The following is an 18,022-nucleotide window of genomic DNA, read 5'->3' on the forward strand; positions in this document are numbered from 1 at the left end:
GTGGTATTGCTACTTTTACTTATAAGGAAAATATCTTATTTCTTCTTCTATCTCTGATTTCCCATTAGGCCAAGTCAATTTTATTTATATAGCCCAACAACATACATCACCGTCTATATTTACATCCTCCATTTGGATAAGAAAAAAATTCCACAATAAAAAAAGCACTTTAAAATCTGACAATTGAATTAAAAAATGTAGGAGACAGGAGTGCAATTATTAGTTTAAAAGTATATTTTCTTGAAGTTGGTTTAAAATGTAATAGTATTTACTAATTGTTTTAGTTTGCAACAGGAAAGAAAACTTCCTGAGTGAAAAATGATCTAAACTAATGCTGCCAGTACAACTTGTTGCATATCATTAAGCACTGCAGAGCTTCCCTGCATTCAATTTCAGTTACAACATAAATAATAGTACATTCCTCCAGCCGATAAAGACATGGATACATTTTGTATTAATAATCACAGATAAACTTGAGATGTCTTGACAGTTATGTACTTGTGCACAAATATTCCTGGTTCACTTCTTCCTCTCTAACTGCTCAGACTTCCAAAATATGTGAAAATGTTTGTGCTCTTTTTTACACTTTTTTTTTCCTCCTCCTTTTGCCGTTCTTGGCTGTCAAGCTATATTAGTGTCCGATAGAAATAAGTCATTTAGAAGAGGCTCTGTCGGCCAGCCCCTCAGCCCCACTAAAAGCTCCAGGATTAGGTCCCAGAGGTCTTTGTCTCCGCAGCCCACAGGATTAGGGGAGATTTACTGCGAGGAGAGAAAAAAAGTAGTTATTTCATGGCACTTTCATGATGAAACCTGGCCAAAGCTGTGTTGGCTGGGGGGATTAAAGGCACACAAAGAGTGTGGTTGTGTGTGACCCTCCCTATCCCAGAGCTGCCACCACTGACTCACTCAACACCCCCTCCTCTCTGGATCATTTCCCTTTTCTATGGGCCAGGCAGGGCTTCACCTCCTACCCATCAAGACAACCAGGGTTCAGTCTAAATGGCCTCCTGTCATCCAAAACGTGCTGACTGACTCACTCTGTGAGCTCTAAACAACACTAACATCGTATTCGTTTAAGGTAATCAGCAGTGTTGCAAAAGGCCCTGGTGCAGCAGGTCTAATCACCAGGATGTGAGTGTTTTGCATTAAAGACTTAGGTGCAGAGGTAAATGAGAAGTTACTGGACGCGAGTCCCTCCTGTAGTGTTTAAAACCCGCTTAAAGGGAGTTATCCTGCTCTTAGAGGATCCACTTACACATGCATGGATTACAGTGAATAAAAGACAAAAGGCTAAGTCACATCACTGACAACAGTCTCACCACTGAGCAGGTGGAAACCCGCGCCGGTCTAATAACTGTTGTCGCACAGCAAGATGGAATTACAGTAAGAAAATGACAACGTGAATAGTGAGTGACTGTCAAAACATCTCGACTTCATCCCACTTGATGGCAAATAACATGAAGTTATTAAAGTTCAGCTAACAAAAGCCCTATCACATATTTTCCTGTACTCCTGCAAACATTGGCTAAATTCATTGCAAAACAGTTGATACAATTCCTTTATAATGATTAATAATCTAGTAATTTAGTAATCCACTTATAAGCCATTAACAAGAACAACTTTTATGTTGCCTGGTTGTGAAAGATCCCTTTGACATCTTTTTGACCGTTTGGCCACTTGTTTTCTAAAGTAAGGGCTCCTAATAATAAAGTAACACTCACTCTTTGTTAATGACTTACTAACTGTTTGTAAGTGTGGCCTTAATGACTTATTAGAAAGGGAGAAACCAACAAGCATTCATTAAAGGGCACCAACATGTATTACTGCACTAGTAAATGGAAAGGATAAACAGTGGCAACAACAACTTGGATTATAACTGATCTATTTATGAAACATTAAGAACGTTATAATTTATAAACATTTTAAAAAGAGTAATTTATCAGAAAACGGTACCAAAAGCTGTAATGTAAATTATTTTGTTGGATTCAAAAGGTGCCAAATAAGATCCATAACCTGATATTGAATAAGCAAAACACACAAATTGACTCAATCGTGGCTCACAGGTATCGATTATTTTCATTATTGATTAAACTGCAGATTATTTTCTTGAGAAATCTTTTTGGCTCATTCCAGATTCATAAAGCCAAACAGTCCAGATAAAGATAATTTTATCATTAAGTAGTTCATTATTATAGGAGATTAGCAAATGTAACAGCAAATGTTGTCATTTTAGAAGCTGGAATGAATGTTATGGCCATTTTTGCCTTAAAACTGCTGATTACTTTTTCAAACTAGATCATTTGTAGAACAAATCTGATCTTAATTCCTCATCAGGATATTGCCACATCATTTTTCTGTCCATTGATTAATAAATATTTGAAAAATAATTTCAGCTCCAGACTCAATGCACCTGTTTTTTCCTTTTCAAATTCATTTATTAATGACATTTGAGTGAGGCAGTTGAAGTAAATGAGGGCGGAGGGGCAGTTCATCTTCTTCCTTTCTTCTTTTTTTGTCACTAAGAGGTTTTTGTTAATGTCTCCTGTTTAACAGATGTTTCAGAAAGCAGTCCTCCCCTTATGTTCAAGCTTTCTTTAATTACTTATCAATAGTGGAAATTTGTATTGACAAGAGCCTGTCAGGAGGGGACCTTTGTAGTTGTCAGTTATCTCAAAGGAAGGCCCCCCTCAAACACCAACTGGATCGATCGGCATGCAGAGCACAATTGAAGGGCCTTCGGAGGCCTCGATGATAGTCCGGGAGCATGTGGACCGAAGAGGGGAAAGCTAAAGGCTTCTTCATCGAGGGGAATCGATAGGGCCGGCTGGCCTTTGACCTGAGGGAGACAACGCGAGCGAGCTGCGGGTCAATCGGTCTTCTTAAGCCCCAGGATCAAGCTGTGAGGCCTGACACTGGCTATGACACACTCAGGGCTTAGAGTGACATTGACCCGGCTGCAAACACACACACAAAAATCCCAAACACACACACACACACACACACACACACACACACACATACGTGGCTGTGGTTCAGAGAGCAGAGTTTAAATGAGAAGACCATTTTATGTGAGCAAACCAAACCATTAGTCTGATTTTATTGATCTGAAATGAGTCTGAGTATTGTATTAGACTCTAATAATTCCCCCTTTATAAGACCTCGAGACTTATGACGTTGCAATTATCTCCTTATGATCTCCTGTGTAGCCCCTGGGAGCACTGCAATAAGCAGCTCAATATGAGGGACTGAGTAAAGATCAGACTCTTAATTAGGCAAGAGTGCTATATATTAAAGAGCCAGACAGGGGGACAGGTTACTGTGGGGGTCCCGAGGGTCAAGGGCACCCAATGTGGGCCAGACTGGGGTGCAAGGGGTGAACTCAGACCAACAGAGAGAGAAAACAGACCCTGACCTGTTTAAGCCATTGTCTTTTCAGCACCATCTTTTAAGACCCAGGGATAATACAAACTGTGGAAACAAAGATTTAGGTTTGAGCTTCATCCAAACTGAAGAGGAATGAAGTTACGCAGGAGATAGGAGAGGAGCCATCGAGTGCAGGGAAGTATGGAAAAATATGTGCACAGAAACAGACATTCAATGGCTTGAAAGGCCCGTATTTATGCACACATTTAACATTTTGAATGTTAGCACTTTTCTGGATTTAGTGGTTCCCCTTCTTCTTTTCTGCGTATTATGAGTGACTTGTTTGGCCTTTACACATGTATCATGTCTTTTAAGTTCTCTGTCTGAAATATTTTGATTGTTTGTTTGGGATAATATCATGATTCGTAATTATTATGACCAGGATAATAGTGATGATATTTTCATATCGTCCCATTGAGTTTATTCTGTTACATCAGAATATTTCACCTTTAATCTTTCCAGAGCTGCCGATTAGTTAGGGATGCAACAGCTTGTGAACCTTTTCTTAAAATACCGTTATAGCTGAAATGATTTGTAAAATAATTGGTTAGTGGGTTGACATACAATTAATTGGCAACTATTAAATTGATCTATTGTTTTAGTCATTATTAAATGACATCTGCAGGTTACAGCTTCTTTAATTTAAGGATTTGCTGCTTTTCTTTGTTATATATGATAGTAAACTGAATATCTTTGAGTTTTTAAGTGATGCTTAGACAAAACAAGACATCTGAAAAAGTCATTTAAGATTCTGGGATATTGTAACGGCCATTTTTTACTTTTATATTTTAGAAAAAAAACAATTAGTCAAGAAAATTGTTTGAAAATAAAAAAAATATTTATCCGCAGCCCTAAATACCAATTCTCAAGCACTATTTTCTTGATTAATTGCTTTGCCTTAACAATCAATTTTTTTAAATCACAGATATGGGTCCAAGGTGATGTCTTCAAATGTCTTTTGTCTGATTAAAAGTCCAAAACTCAAAGATGTTCAAGTTATAATTATAGCAGAATAAGAAGACCAACAAATATTCCCATTTGGAAACAGAACAGAAGGTTTTAGCCAGTGGATTTCTGGTATTTGTGCTGAAATAAATGACTAAAGCAATTAATCAATAATCAAAATAGTTGCTGATTCATTTTCTGTCAAGGGACGAATCAGTTAATCGACTGATTGTTCCAGTCTGCAGGCAGTAAAGTGTTTATTTGCTCTGGCTCTTGCTGAGATAATGCAGCTCTTCATCTCTCAGCATGGGGCCAGTTTCGGAGCCCGGCCTGCAGCTTCCCCCTCGTGATCCCCCGCTAGTCAAAGGTGATCACGGGGGAGAGAGAAAGAGAGGCACTGATCGAATTTGATAATGAAGACGACCCCTCTAAGCTGCTTTGCTCCACATGTTCAAAATCTCTGCAACACTCAATAAACACTAGGAAGCCCCCCTCCCTGTCACTGGAACATTGTGTAGGTATTGATCCCAGCTAACTGGCTCTTTTAATACCTGGGGTCTGTGGACCGGCCTGGGGAAATGCATACTGACATGTGACGGGAGGAGCTTAACAGGCAAACACACCGAAGAAAGGATGGGCCTCTCAGTTTAGCATTTCTCTCCCATTTTTTTCTCAATTTACACATCTGCTGAAGAAAGGAGAATTACGGCCGCTGCACCTGCTGTTAAAAAAGGGACATATAGACTGCAAGAGGCCTGCCACTGTACGGAGAAAAAGCTGTCACACTGTCAAAAACTATTTGTGCAGCAGAGGTGGAGGAAGTAAACACATCTTTTACTGGAGCAAAAGGTAGCAACTGTGTAAAAATACTCCATTAAAAATAGAAGTCCTAAAATGAAAGTATCATCACCAAAATGTTCTTTAATTAAGTATCAAAAGTAAGTATTTTAAGTACATTTTAGACCACTTCATTACATTAGTTGTTCTGACTTGGAAGTTTCCACTCCTCAAAATCAGGTCCTAAGAAAAATGATCAGCATATTAGAGCACTTCCCTGCATGCATTGTTTGAGGGTTAAGATTCTCCAGTCTTTTGTGTGGTTAGTTACTTTTACATCTTAAAAACTTTGAAGTACTTATTCACCCTGAGCTCCGTTAACTCACATTTTTAAGGCCGCAGGGGAACTGTCAAGTTGAAACATCTTAAAATTGATTTACAACATGTACATGCTCTTGGGTAGTTTCATCTGTAACTGATACACTGATCAAATATTTTGTATGTAAAGTCTTACTGAGCCAAGTCACCAGTAACTATAACTGTGAGTCAGATCAATGTAGTGCAGCAGAATAAAATAGGAATACTAAAGCGAAGTACAAACATCTCAAACTTGTACAGTTCTTGAATAAATCTACTTACCGCCGTGATGTAAAGACAGAGCAACATCTTTTTTAACTAATATCTTTTAATATAAAAAGATAAACAACCAAAAATGAACAAATACAAAAGGAAACAGGTATGTACAGCACTCAAGTATTTTTCAGTCATTTTCAACACTAAACAGCAGAGATTAGCTGGTACTCACTAAATGATAAAGGTCTGTAATTAATAATCTGGGACTAATTCAACAAGTTAATTTTGTCTTTATGGAGGAATAACATATCATACCTGCTATTACAATGATTCCTGTGGATTAATTTCATGCAGTGCACATGACACAGAGACACTGGTGGATATTGTATCACTATTTTGTCTGAGCTATAAAATACAGTGATATATTCCATCAACTATACCAAATGGGTAGTAAGCAGAGCCTTTACATTTCTGCTGAGTGTCTTTTACATTATCAAGTATTATAGGATTAGTCATGTTTGAGAGCCATCCATCAAAATGAACTCGATAAACGAGATAAACATCAGTGACGAGGAAACGAGGTGCAATGTGGAAAACACAAGTGCCTTAACATTGCAGTGTTCCAGAGACTAAGACATCAATGCACTTAAGTGGAACGAAGAACAGGTAACATGTTATTTATTAGAAGTGAATGCTTTTAGAGTACAGATGAGGTGCCTAGATCTGGGCCCTATACAACACGAGCATTTCTATAGTGCAAATTAGGCTGAAAACACAGCCTGGTATGATATTAATCACCATCGTTCAGCGGACAATACCCCTGCATTTTATGTAGTTCTTCTATAGAAAGGGTTTATTTATAAATTGTTTTGAGGCTTTAAAAGAGACACTGCTCAAAATAAACAGATATACATTTTAACTAACATTATTTACAACTGAAATACCAAATGAAAACTGTTAATTTGGGCTCCTATTGCTTTGAAGGGACTGACAGTTCTCCTGTTCAGTACAGTAGGACCGTAACTCTCTGAGAGCAGGTACAGGCCTCCTGAACATCTGAACATCTGTCCCCCCTTGAACTGAGGAAAGTGGAACAGAGGGGGTAAGGGGTCATCTTTTAACTTTTGCATCCTCCTTGAGCTTCCAGAACATCAGCTCCATGCAGGCAGACGCATCTTCACTCGAGTCGTGGCCCTCCACTGGAAACACAGCAAGACAATTATTACTTTTGTACCGAAACACTGCAGCACTGAACATGTAAAAAGCTACAGTAGCATTACAGCTACAGAACATTTTGTGGTAATCCATTCAGTAGTTGTTGCAATATTTCAGTCTGAAGTGGTGGACTGATCATCCGACAGACCAAACCGTTTTTTCCCTGATTATATAATATAGCACAACTTGTGGTGTAGCTAAGGCTGAAGGATATGGAGAGGAAGAAATGAGAAAGGATTGGCATCACGGTTTAGTTTTCCAAAGAGACTGCTGCTTCTGCTTCTTCTTCAGGAATCTATGACTATGAAACGGTTTTCATTAGTCCTAAACAGACCGTAATATCTCAGGAACACATCAGGAGTAGTGACGGAAAAACAAGACTTTCTAAAACTTTGGAGACATTTCAGCAAATTGGACGATAAACTGGGTTTTCACACTGTTGACAAATGAGTGACATCTGCTGGTGACAGGGAGGCAGTGCAGTCAAACTTTAGTGGACTTCACTGCAATAATATTGCCAGCTGACGTAAGACAAATTTATAAGATACAGGCAGTGGTCGAATGTACACGCAAGAACTGTACTGAAGTACAATTTGAAGTACTTAAGTATTTCCATTTTCTGCTACTTTATACTTTTATTCTACACTACGATTCAGATACAAATATTGTACTTTTTTACTGTACTACATATATTTGAAAGTTTTTGTTACTAGTTACTTTGCAGATTGAGATTATTAAAACAAAGTATAAATTGGCAGTCAGAGCTGGCTGATGTGGCTCGGGAAAGGGAAGTTTGGGGTCCCCCGCTGGAGCTGTTGCCCCGCGACCCGATCACGGATAAGCGGTTGAAGATGAGATGAGAGTATAAATCAACAAATAAATGTATATATTATTACAGACTAAGATAAGACTTTTTTGATCCCTTAGTGAAGTTACTCAGCAGCATATAAAGTAATCAAAATGAGCTCCATCTTTACCAGCTGCAACATTAAAGCGATATAGCAGCTCACTTAACTGGACCCATTCCTTGAACTTGTATTATTGGACGTCTTTATACAGGATTTACTACATTACCATTACTGACCTATCCGAAGGTTTCTTCGATATTTTTGTTTTAGGGGATAGAGCTTTGGAATCAGCTGTGGTTCTTTGAAGCCCATCAAGACATTGGGCTACACATGTAAACCTGATGTTAATCTTTTGAAAATATAATTTATGTTAACTAGGCAGGTCTGAATCTCTGAGCTATGCTACAATGAAATGAGATCAACAATTAAAGATTTACTGATGTTGACTGATCAGTTAATCTTTTGTTGTTTACATGCATTATGTGATTATGCTGCTCAGGGGCCTGTTTGTGTAACTGGGGCCATGTTTATGTTACAGGGGATTATGTTAGACTTTTAGCCACAAAAAACGCAACAACATTTCTACACAGTATTGGGACTCAAATGGTTTCTGAGAAATCATTAATTTCCCACTTACTTGAACTACAATTTTTATAATTCATGAAATATTTCGATCCATATTTGCGTTGATAACAAAATATGAAATAACAAGTATTAGATACACAAAAACTAATAGTAAAACATGTGAATAAAAGCAACAAAACTGCTGCTAGCTCTGTGTGATTTTCCCACCGTTGTCCTGGATGATGCGTTTGAGGTGGTCGGCCATCAGGTTCCTCAAGGCACGTTTGTAGGGCAAGCCGAGGCGGTGAGGGAACACGATGGCTGTGTCTACGACCAAACTGTGGATTAGCTGGAGGCGAGAGAGAAGTTTACATCAAGAGGGTTTCTTTTATTTCAGCCCGGACTCAGCGGCAAAAAACAGCATCTCAGCCTAGACGCATAACAAAAAAACACACTTTTCTCCCTTTAAAAACAAGAATGTTCGAGTTACCTCCCGATCCTAATTGAATATCACTATTACCGCACTGCTCTGCTTGATTTGTAAATTCTTTTGGGCTTTAAAAGAGAAAAACACAGCTGAAAAGCATTTGTATTATTTTGGCTGATTCAATAAAGAATTAAGTAAAGCCTAGACATTTTAGTACAGACAACAATATTGTCCATATCTGCCTTTTTAGTTTAGCTACTAAACAGGTATTGAACCCACATACAACTTTAGTGTATTAAAATTGAAACGTTGTTGTCGGTTGACTCCATCGTGTTCATAAGTTAAGTAATATCGTATTATTTGTTGGGGTAGTGTAGTTTGAGTAAATATTTAATCTGCAAAATACTTTTTGGTCCAACAGTAAATGTAAATAAGGATAAATAATTATATATACACACACATGTAATTGTACTACACTGTATATGTTCTCACATACCCCTTCATATTTATACTACTGTCCATACTGTATAGATCTGTCCTACAGTGTATACTTCATATTCATATTATACCTCCAGCTAGTTTATTCTGTATACATTTTCCTACCCTTGCGAATACTTGTACTTACACCTGCAGTATATATTTTGCCTACTGTAACAGCTTCACATGTTCAAACTGTATACTTATATATTAGTGTATTCATATCCATACCTTACTGTATAGTCCTAGTACTACCACTATACATATGTACATCACTCTGCAATTTACTGCGTTTTGCACAGGTGCTAAACTGCAATGACAATTAAGTTGAATCGTGTCTATAATCTATATTTTTACAATAACAAAAACTTGCCTAACACATGTTTTTGTGAAGTAAAGAGAAAAACAAAGGTGTGGTGCAAACTGACTGACAGGAGGAAACTTCTTTGTTCGTCACCACAGCAGTAAAAAGGCAGCAGAGAGGAACAAAAACGGCATTGTCGGAAAAGCTGCCATTGAATGAATCACTGAAATAAAAAATCTTGCAGATGAACGAGGAGCCACGGTACCTTCAAAGCGAGGAGATCGCTCTCCAGACTGTGTCCTAGGAGGATGGACTCAGCACTGAACATACTGAGCAGCACGGCCTGAACATCTCGCAGAGTGATGGTGGCGCTCTCCAAGTCCTCCTCCGTCACACCCGAAAATCTGCAAAACACATTTGAGATATACAGTATATACTGCGTTTAAAACACTGTGACCGTTTCAAAGACACATTCAGGACAGGGGTACAACTGACAACTATGTTCATTAGCAGTTAAATTCAATAGCAGATGCGAGCCGTGCAGCATAGGGTTAAGGAGACAAACTCACCGCGTGTTGTAATCGACCACTTTGCTTTCAGGTTTTACAAACGTATCGTAGATGACTTTCAACTCGGAGTCGATGACCGTCACCCTGGTCAGCTCCAGGCCCTGCTTTGTGTAACACTGTTTCACAGGAGACAAAGACCAAGTTCATGTGACTGTGAGTAAAAAATATAATAAAAGTTGTGACAAAAAGTGACAAATTATTAATTTAGTCTTAACTTTACTCATGCTGTAACAATAGATTGAGTGCTGAATGTCTCCCAGTCTCATTCATTATAATAAATCAATTCTCAAATCACATACACATACAAGGTGGTATATTAAGGCCAGAGCTGCATTTAGCAGTTATAAACCTCTGTCTAACTCACCATCTCACAGTCCAAAGCAAACACCCCTCCATTGCCATCTGGTGGTAGACCTTTACTAAACGTTGTGACGTAGCCATTGAATGACTCTTTACGCCCGTCCTGAACATGTTGCTGTGGGAATATGACATTTCTTAAGTCTGGGGATGTTTTAAAAATACAACTTGCAGAAAATTACTTAAAAACGAGTAAGCAGCCGTTTTATTGTAGGTATCCTCAAAGCGCTTGATTTGAAGTTTGCTGCTTAACAACTAAGCTGTGACAGCCCATACAATATATCTGGCTTCTTAACATGTAAAGAAGGTAAACTAAAAGCTGTTGGCTTGAAAAAGAATGATACCTTGCAAACTTGGCAACCTGGAACACCGACAGCCGCAGCACAGCAGCTGTAGTTGGTCTCCCAGCCTCCAGCGCCTGACGGAGAAAACAGGAAAGAACAAGGCGGACAGATTGAGGTAAATAAAAGAGGAGAAAAGGGGTGGACAGTTAAATATCGCTGTATGAATTACAAAATGAGAAAAAAATTCATTTGCCTTCATAATATCATCAAAATACCAAACAACCGTGCCTTTATTTCTGCGCAATCGTCCCCAGTGAAAGCTACACTCCTCTTTCCGTATACAGTTGCCATTGACGTTGATCTTATACTCGGCTCCACATCGACAGCATACCTTGTTTAACGCTGGAAACACATTACGCAGTGTCAGTTGAGAGTCAAATGATTGCTACATATATGTTAATATAATTTAGTATTGGTCATTAGAGATGAGCGAGAGAGAGCTGTGGGGTCATGTGGTTGCTCACGGTCTGCGACAGCCTTTTTCTCTGGGAGGTTGTATATGACGGCTTTGCCGGCAGCCTCTGGGTTTGTTCTCGGGTATCCGTGCTCCTGGAGCTGCTCCTCCGTCATTAAGTACGCCTGCAGCTTCCTGTACAGTGTGGCTCCTACAGTGAGACACAGCAGCAAGTTGAACTAAAGTCGTTTTTGTACAATGAGGTGTGAAAACTGACACTGAAAATGCGAAGAAACACACATAGAGGATGGAAACAGGTGGTGGTGGCAAACAGAAAAAGTACTTATGCCTGTGGCGAGACATACATACGTTACAAGATGCTTTAGACACGGCCTGATAACATGTTGTAGTCTACATTTAACTACAATAATCTAGCGCTGCAACTAAGGATTCCTTACATAAATGTATTTTATCTATAAATACTCTGTTGATTAATTACTACGGGATTTATTGTAGTTGTGAAAATATTAACGTTTAGAGTTAAAGCACTGTTTGACACAGATGTTTTCAATACAGCTGCAATTAACAAATATTTCTATTATCCATTGAATAATAATTAGCGATAATGCTGATCATTTTCAGTTGACCAATCCACTTATCGTATCATCTCTAGTTTTTGATTAAGAATAATATTAAAATGTGAATCCTACTAATCAACAGTTCTTTCAGCATTACAGTCTTGTAAACTTGTTCCCTCTGATGTTAGGGTTGTGGGGAGTTTGCTTCTGTAAACAGGACCTGGAGATTGTCACATGGTTATTTGAACAGTTACACTGTTAACTGTCTCCACATGCCACAGGCAACAAAGGTTCTTTCAGTTTCTTCTATTTTGATTTTATCAGGTGACTGAAGAAAAACAGAATGAAAGACATAAAAACATTTTAAAAGCAATATGCTCATAACAATTCCAGAGAAAGACAACTGAAAACAGTGACAACATGATTCGTCTCGTCACCTTGACTAAGAAAGAAAGATCTAACTCACCAGTGAGTTTCTCCTCCAGCTGTTTACCCATCCTGTTGACAGTGAAGCTGGTTGTAGCAGCAAGACGACCTCCGAGAACTTCTTCGTGGGACTGAGCCCTCTTGTTGGAAACCAACGCCGGGTCCTCTGCAGAGAAACACACACGAGCAAACACGTTACCACTGAAATGCAGCCCAACGTATACATACCAACTAAACAAAAGCATCATCTACATGTTGACTAAGTGCAAATATGATGTGATATACTGCACAGGGACTGAGGGGGGCTTACTGGTGACAGGAGATGGACAGGAGCTGCTCTTGCTCCGGAGCTTCTTCAGAGCGTTGACCGCTACGTTGAGGTAGATGTTCTTACTGCTACTGCGCTCATACACCAGCTTCTCCTCGTCAAGTGCCTGAAACAGTAAAACTTCTGTCACTGTCAAAATCACAACTTGTTCAACTGAAGCTCTTATTGAACGTCCTCCTGCATTCAAGACTGGGTGTGATCGGAGCCTGCAGCGTTCTCTACATAAAGAAGCATATTCATGGAGACATTTTCAAAACTAGGTTTAAAAGTTAGGCTAGGTGTTAAGTACAGGACAGACAGAAGAAAAAAAACATCCAACTCTGGGTGAACTGGGTGTTAATCTTACCATTTGGAAGGCAACATCATTTGATGGGCAAAATTTGACACATTCATCTATGAAAGTGTTGAGGTAGCGCTGGCGGACATTGTTGGGAACTTTGGCCCCAAACTCAATCGGGATGATGGGGCGCTTAATTGAACTACTCTGAAAAGGTCAAAACAGAAAGAGAACATTGAGTGAAAGAGAAAGTCAACCACCTCCAACTCAAGCAAACATTTATCTTTAGAGAGGCGGCCCACCTCTGCCAGTACACTATCAAGGTTATGCAGGGAGAGATGTGCAGACTCAACAACACAAAGCAAATATTTAGAAAAACAACCAGCGGTAGCGTTATATTTTGTGCCCTGTGGATACCTTCATAGTGGGTGTGTGTGCCACTCTCCTCTGCGTTACTGTGGACATAGTCTTAGGCAAGATGCCAGCGGTGGTTTGGGCCTTGACCGTCTGCTGGGTCTGGCTGGGGGATAAAACTCGACTGGCAGCTGGTTTAACATCTGCAGGACCTGATCAGACACACACACAAATTACTTTCTACTTAAACAGTCCAAATAGTTCCGCTAAGAAATTATCAAAGGAAAGCAATGGAATACTTTGGTAAAAAAACTCAGACAAAAGCTGAATCCTGGCACAATATAGAACAGTGGAGACACTCATACTTGTTTTGGAGGATGTTGACTGTGGGCTGGGACGGTGAGCTATTCTCTTCTTCTCTCCTGAAAAGGCGCTGGAGCTCTGTGAGGCCACTTTGACTGAAGCAGAAATCTGAGCCGCTTGCTGCTGAGCCATCTGCATTCGCTTGTAGCAGACCTCCTGGGCCGAGAGTCTCTTGTACTGTCGCACCACAGTCGTAGAGTCAGCCTGATAAAAACATAAGCGCATTAAATCAGAGAGTGGCCGCTTTGTTCTTAATACAGAAAGTATGACGCTGAAGGAATAAGTCCAGTTATTCTTTGACTTCCGGCACTAGAAATGAAGTCTGTGGAAGGACCTGAAATTTGCATGTTAGGTACCAAACTGTACTATATTCTTGTGAATATACCTCAAAATGACAAAAAAAGAAATAAACTGGGCCTTCAATGAAGCTGCCATAGACAGGAAGTCCAGAAAGGCCATGCGTGTCATCAAAAGAATCCGTATAAAAGATAATCAGACCGCTAAATATCTCAGCTGATTGCTCAGGAAGCTAGTAAGTAAGGAAGGATTGCTTACTGTCGAACCAGATGATCTATGTAAATAGTACAGCGTGTACGAGTGGAAATCCCCAACCACATCCTCGCTGCGCCAACATTTTCATATTGCTCTTTCAGTGTTTACTTCCCTGTTTGTTTTAATGTGTCTGTGCAGGCTTCCTAAATCACCACTAGTACTACCTGTGATTAAATAAAACAAGGTCACAACAGGTTGTTGTAGTAACGAGGACTTTTTTTGCTCTTTCTACCTCTAGCTCATATGTGCATGCTTGCAAAGACAGGAAGTGAGTTTTCAACACAAAGCCATACAGAAGAAGAACAACAAAGCTTTTATAGATTGATTAAGCTAAGTTACATTTTGTACATTCCCCTGTAAAGTTTGTACTCTTTTAAACGAGTACTGTTCTGTACGCAAACGGTTTAAAGTGATGTTATCAATCGTTGTATCCTGTGATAAAAGGGATATTGTGTGCTCACCCCCCCTGACTGACTTAAGCTGCCTCATGACAGCATTGAAGGACAAAAAAAGACCAGGAGAAGTCAAGGTGACAAACTTACACTTCCTTTGGCAACCAAATGGGAGACTCTCTTCTTTTGCCCGGGAAAGAGAGTGGTTAAAGTGCTCTCTGTGCTTCTCTCCTCCTCTGAATGCCTAGAGGGCTAAAAAAAAAAAAAAAAAAAAAGTGCACAACATAACATGTTTACCTGGCATTTGCAAAATATGACAAATAAAAAAACAAATGGTGTGAGGTAAATGATCGAGACAACTTTAGTGAAACACTATGGCAAGACAAAAATACCTGTTTTGTTTGCCTTCCCTTGTCTTCTGTCTTCACGTCCTTGGATTCATTGAAGATCCGCAGACACTCCTCCATGGGGTCCGAGTCAAAGTCCAGATCGTCCTGGAAACTAGAGAAGTTGATGGCAACATCATCAACCTCGTAGTTGCCGCCCCCGCTGCCCTCCACGCCGCGGTCACCCTCGTCGTCAGAGGAAGACGGAGTCAGCTCGGACGCTTTCCTCTTGTTCAGACGGCCCCTCTTTAAAGCATCGGCAGACTTTCTCACCAGCACTTCTTCGGGTTCTTCGTCGTCATCGCCGTCGTCATCCACCACTATCGGTTCCACCTCCTCTGGGCTCTCATCTCCAAATAGATCAGCATGGCTGAGACTCAGACTTCGCCGTTTCTCCTCCAGTCTTTTCCCATTTGGTGAGCTTATGTTTGGCTTCACCTTGTCTTTACTGGTTGCAGAACTCCCTTTAATGTTACTACTGCTGCTCCTACCACTTGAACTGCTTTTACTAATTTTCTTTGCATCCTTTTCTCTTTTACTGCTATAAAGTTGACCATTTTTGTGTTGGCGGTCCTTATACTTGCTTTGTTCCTTTTGCTTCTCGAATATCTTGGGTTTCTTGCTTTCCCCTGCACCATTTTCTGTAACTTTCTCTCGTTTACTTGAGTCTATTTTTACTTTTTCCACAGCTTTGAACTTACCATCACTTCTCTTTTTGTCTCTGCCTTCCCCCTGAACTTTATCAAGTGTCTTGACCATAACATTGTTTTTCCTATCGTCTCTTTTTCCATGACTCTTGTTCTCCTTCTTTGCATAGTCCTGGTTTGAATTCTTAATTAACCCTTTGTCTTTACTGCTGCTGCTGCTACTTTTACTGCCAGTCGTTTTGTTGGCTTCCTTTCCAAGTTTATGCACTTTCTCAGATTTGCCACTTTTCTCGTGGCTAGTTTTACTAGCCACCTTCTTTTTCTCTAAACTGTCCTTTTCTTTCATCTCTTCCTGGACGTCTGAGTCCCCGGCCAAGTCCTCTTTATTCCTCTGTGTCAGTGCATTTAGCTTACTTTCAGTTCTCTTTTCTCTCTCCTTCCCCACGGCATCCCAAAGTGACCCACTGTTGCCTTTTCTCTGCTGGAGACTGCTAAGCAAGGCGGGTCGATACTCTGTTCCAGAGCTCTCCCCATCAGAGTCAGAGAAAGTGTATTTTTTGGAGTCTACACTCTGCTGCCGTGTTTTTGTCAATGCAACAACATACTCCTCGTCTGACATATCCGATATTTTGTGCGTCTTTCTCCGTTCCGTCTTAACAGCTTGTGCACCCCGGCCCTTCTTGCTTTTCGCTGCGATTCCTGCCGAGTAGTTGGACAGCGGATCGTACTCCATATCTGTAGATGGTTTTGAATCGTCCACTGTGTATTTGCACTTTGAGGAGGATGTGCTGTTTGAGTACTTTGGACTGCGGGGAGGAGAGGGGAGTTGATGCGTGTGTGTCCGAGATAAAGGCTTTCTCAATGAAGTGGGAACGTATTCCATGGAGTTACTATTGTTCCCCTGGTTGTCTGAATCCAAGGTATACTTACTGCAGCCGGGGGGGGGGTTATAACCTCCAGATGTCATCTGATAACTCCCAGGGTCATAAGCCATGTGTGAAGGTGGTGTTTTACTTTGAACAGCATCGGATGAAGACATTTTTTTACTCTTGCTGGGATTGTATGGTTCATCCCCAATCCGAGAGAGCTTTCTCTTCTCCCTCTCCACCTCGCTGCGGACCTCCTCGATGGCCTTGTTGACCAGGTCCAGAGCGCCACTGAGGTCTCCCGAGGCAGCAGGCTTTCCATTCTCCTGCTCCTGGGGTCTCACGACTTCTGGGTTGAAGGGATCATAACCTTGTTCTGCAGGAATGCATGACAAAAAGTCTTAGCATAATGTACCAATGAAATAATAAAAAAAAAGGTTCACTTACTAGCTTTTTGGGAGCTTTCAACTAGAGACGGTCCAGTCCGGTCTGTCACAATATTGACATTTTTAAGCACATTACAACAGTCGCTTTGTCACTGGAATTATACAATTCTGTGTTTCTGCTTTAAGTTACATTCATTCAGTGACAGAATGCCACTCACTCAATGTCAATCTCTGCCATTAAACTGACTTTAGCTTTGGGAAAAATGTGAGAGCCTCTGAGTTTAGGTTTAGATTGAGGCATCCTTCATTTTCAGCACTCAATCTTAAAAAAACATACATGACAGTATGCAACTATAACAAGCTCAGATGGTCCATGGCTGAATCCTATAGAAAGGATTCTCTCAGTTAACTTCTGAATGCTACAGACATTTCTGGGGACCAACACAAAATAACAAGTAGAATATTATTCTTCAAAGCACTTTGGTGCAATAACCAGGACACTTCACTCTGCACCTGATTTATTCTTTTGTATCTGTGTCAAAGTGTCTCAATACACAATCATATATGTTGTGGTATACATTATCTGGTACTTTGTTGTTCATGCTACGTTTAGTATCTAACGTTAGCAGATGTTCATAATATATATAGTAATAGGTAGAAATTCTTAATATCTGTTGCTTTGACACTTCCTTTTGCGGGCTCAATACATCTTGTACTGCCATGTTCAACCTCAGTTTACAGCAACCATGGGGAGAACTTCAACTGCATCAATTGTGTGTGTTTTCTGCCCAGATATGAACTTAACACCGTTAATAGTTTCATCACTGTGCTCCAATCCACACACACACACACACACACACACACACGTCCTCACTGCCAACAGCAAGAGCGGAGACAAAGTATTCAAGTGATTCAGGAGTCAGTTGAAGAATACTCAGCACCTTTCTTTGCGGAGTGACGGTCTCTTTGCTTTTTAACATCTGCTGGTCCTCCGTAGGACGCCCGTCTCTGCTGGCTGTGCCTGAAGTGGCAGTACGGTCTGTTACACCCATTTCTGCTTCCTTTACCCTCGCTGTTTTCCGGGTAAAACGGGCAGTCAATCCCTCGGAAGAAGCCGGTGGATCTCAGCATTATACCCAGATGTTCCTCTCATACCCGCATGAACACGCTCGGCCGCTTTTTATGCGTAGTTTTCGACGTATAGCAGGAGCTTGATTGAAGAAGCGACGGAACAATAACAACGTCTCTAC

The 18,022-nt window shown here is 40.3% G+C and overlaps 1 protein-coding gene across 1 annotated transcript; it reads right to left on the bottom strand.

Annotated features, from left to right (window-relative positions):
* Positions 1–5,828: 5,828 nt before the first annotated feature.
* rexo1 (REX1, RNA exonuclease 1 homolog) lies at positions 5,829–18,022 on the bottom strand. The gene is made up of 16 exons (XM_068707568.1): positions 17,714–18,022; positions 14,880–16,762; positions 14,638–14,739; positions 13,546–13,747; positions 13,244–13,392; positions 12,896–13,033; positions 12,532–12,655; positions 12,262–12,387; positions 11,288–11,428; positions 11,052–11,165; positions 10,824–10,897; positions 10,487–10,597; positions 10,123–10,238; positions 9,819–9,957; positions 8,574–8,694; positions 5,829–6,917 (listed from the first exon to the last, which is right to left on the bottom strand). The coding sequence occupies exons 1-16, from the start codon at positions 17,901–17,903 to the stop codon at positions 6,829–6,831; spliced, it is 3,819 nt and encodes a 1,272-aa protein (XP_068563669.1). The 5' UTR covers positions 17,904–18,022; the 3' UTR covers positions 5,829–6,828.

This window comes from Cebidichthys violaceus, unplaced genomic scaffold, assembly GCF_023349555.1.
Source record: "Cebidichthys violaceus isolate CVI_PGR_0920_01 unplaced genomic scaffold, fCebVio1.0.p SCAF_13, whole genome shotgun sequence".
Lineage (NCBI taxonomy): Eukaryota > Metazoa > Chordata > Actinopteri > Perciformes > Stichaeidae > Cebidichthys > Cebidichthys violaceus.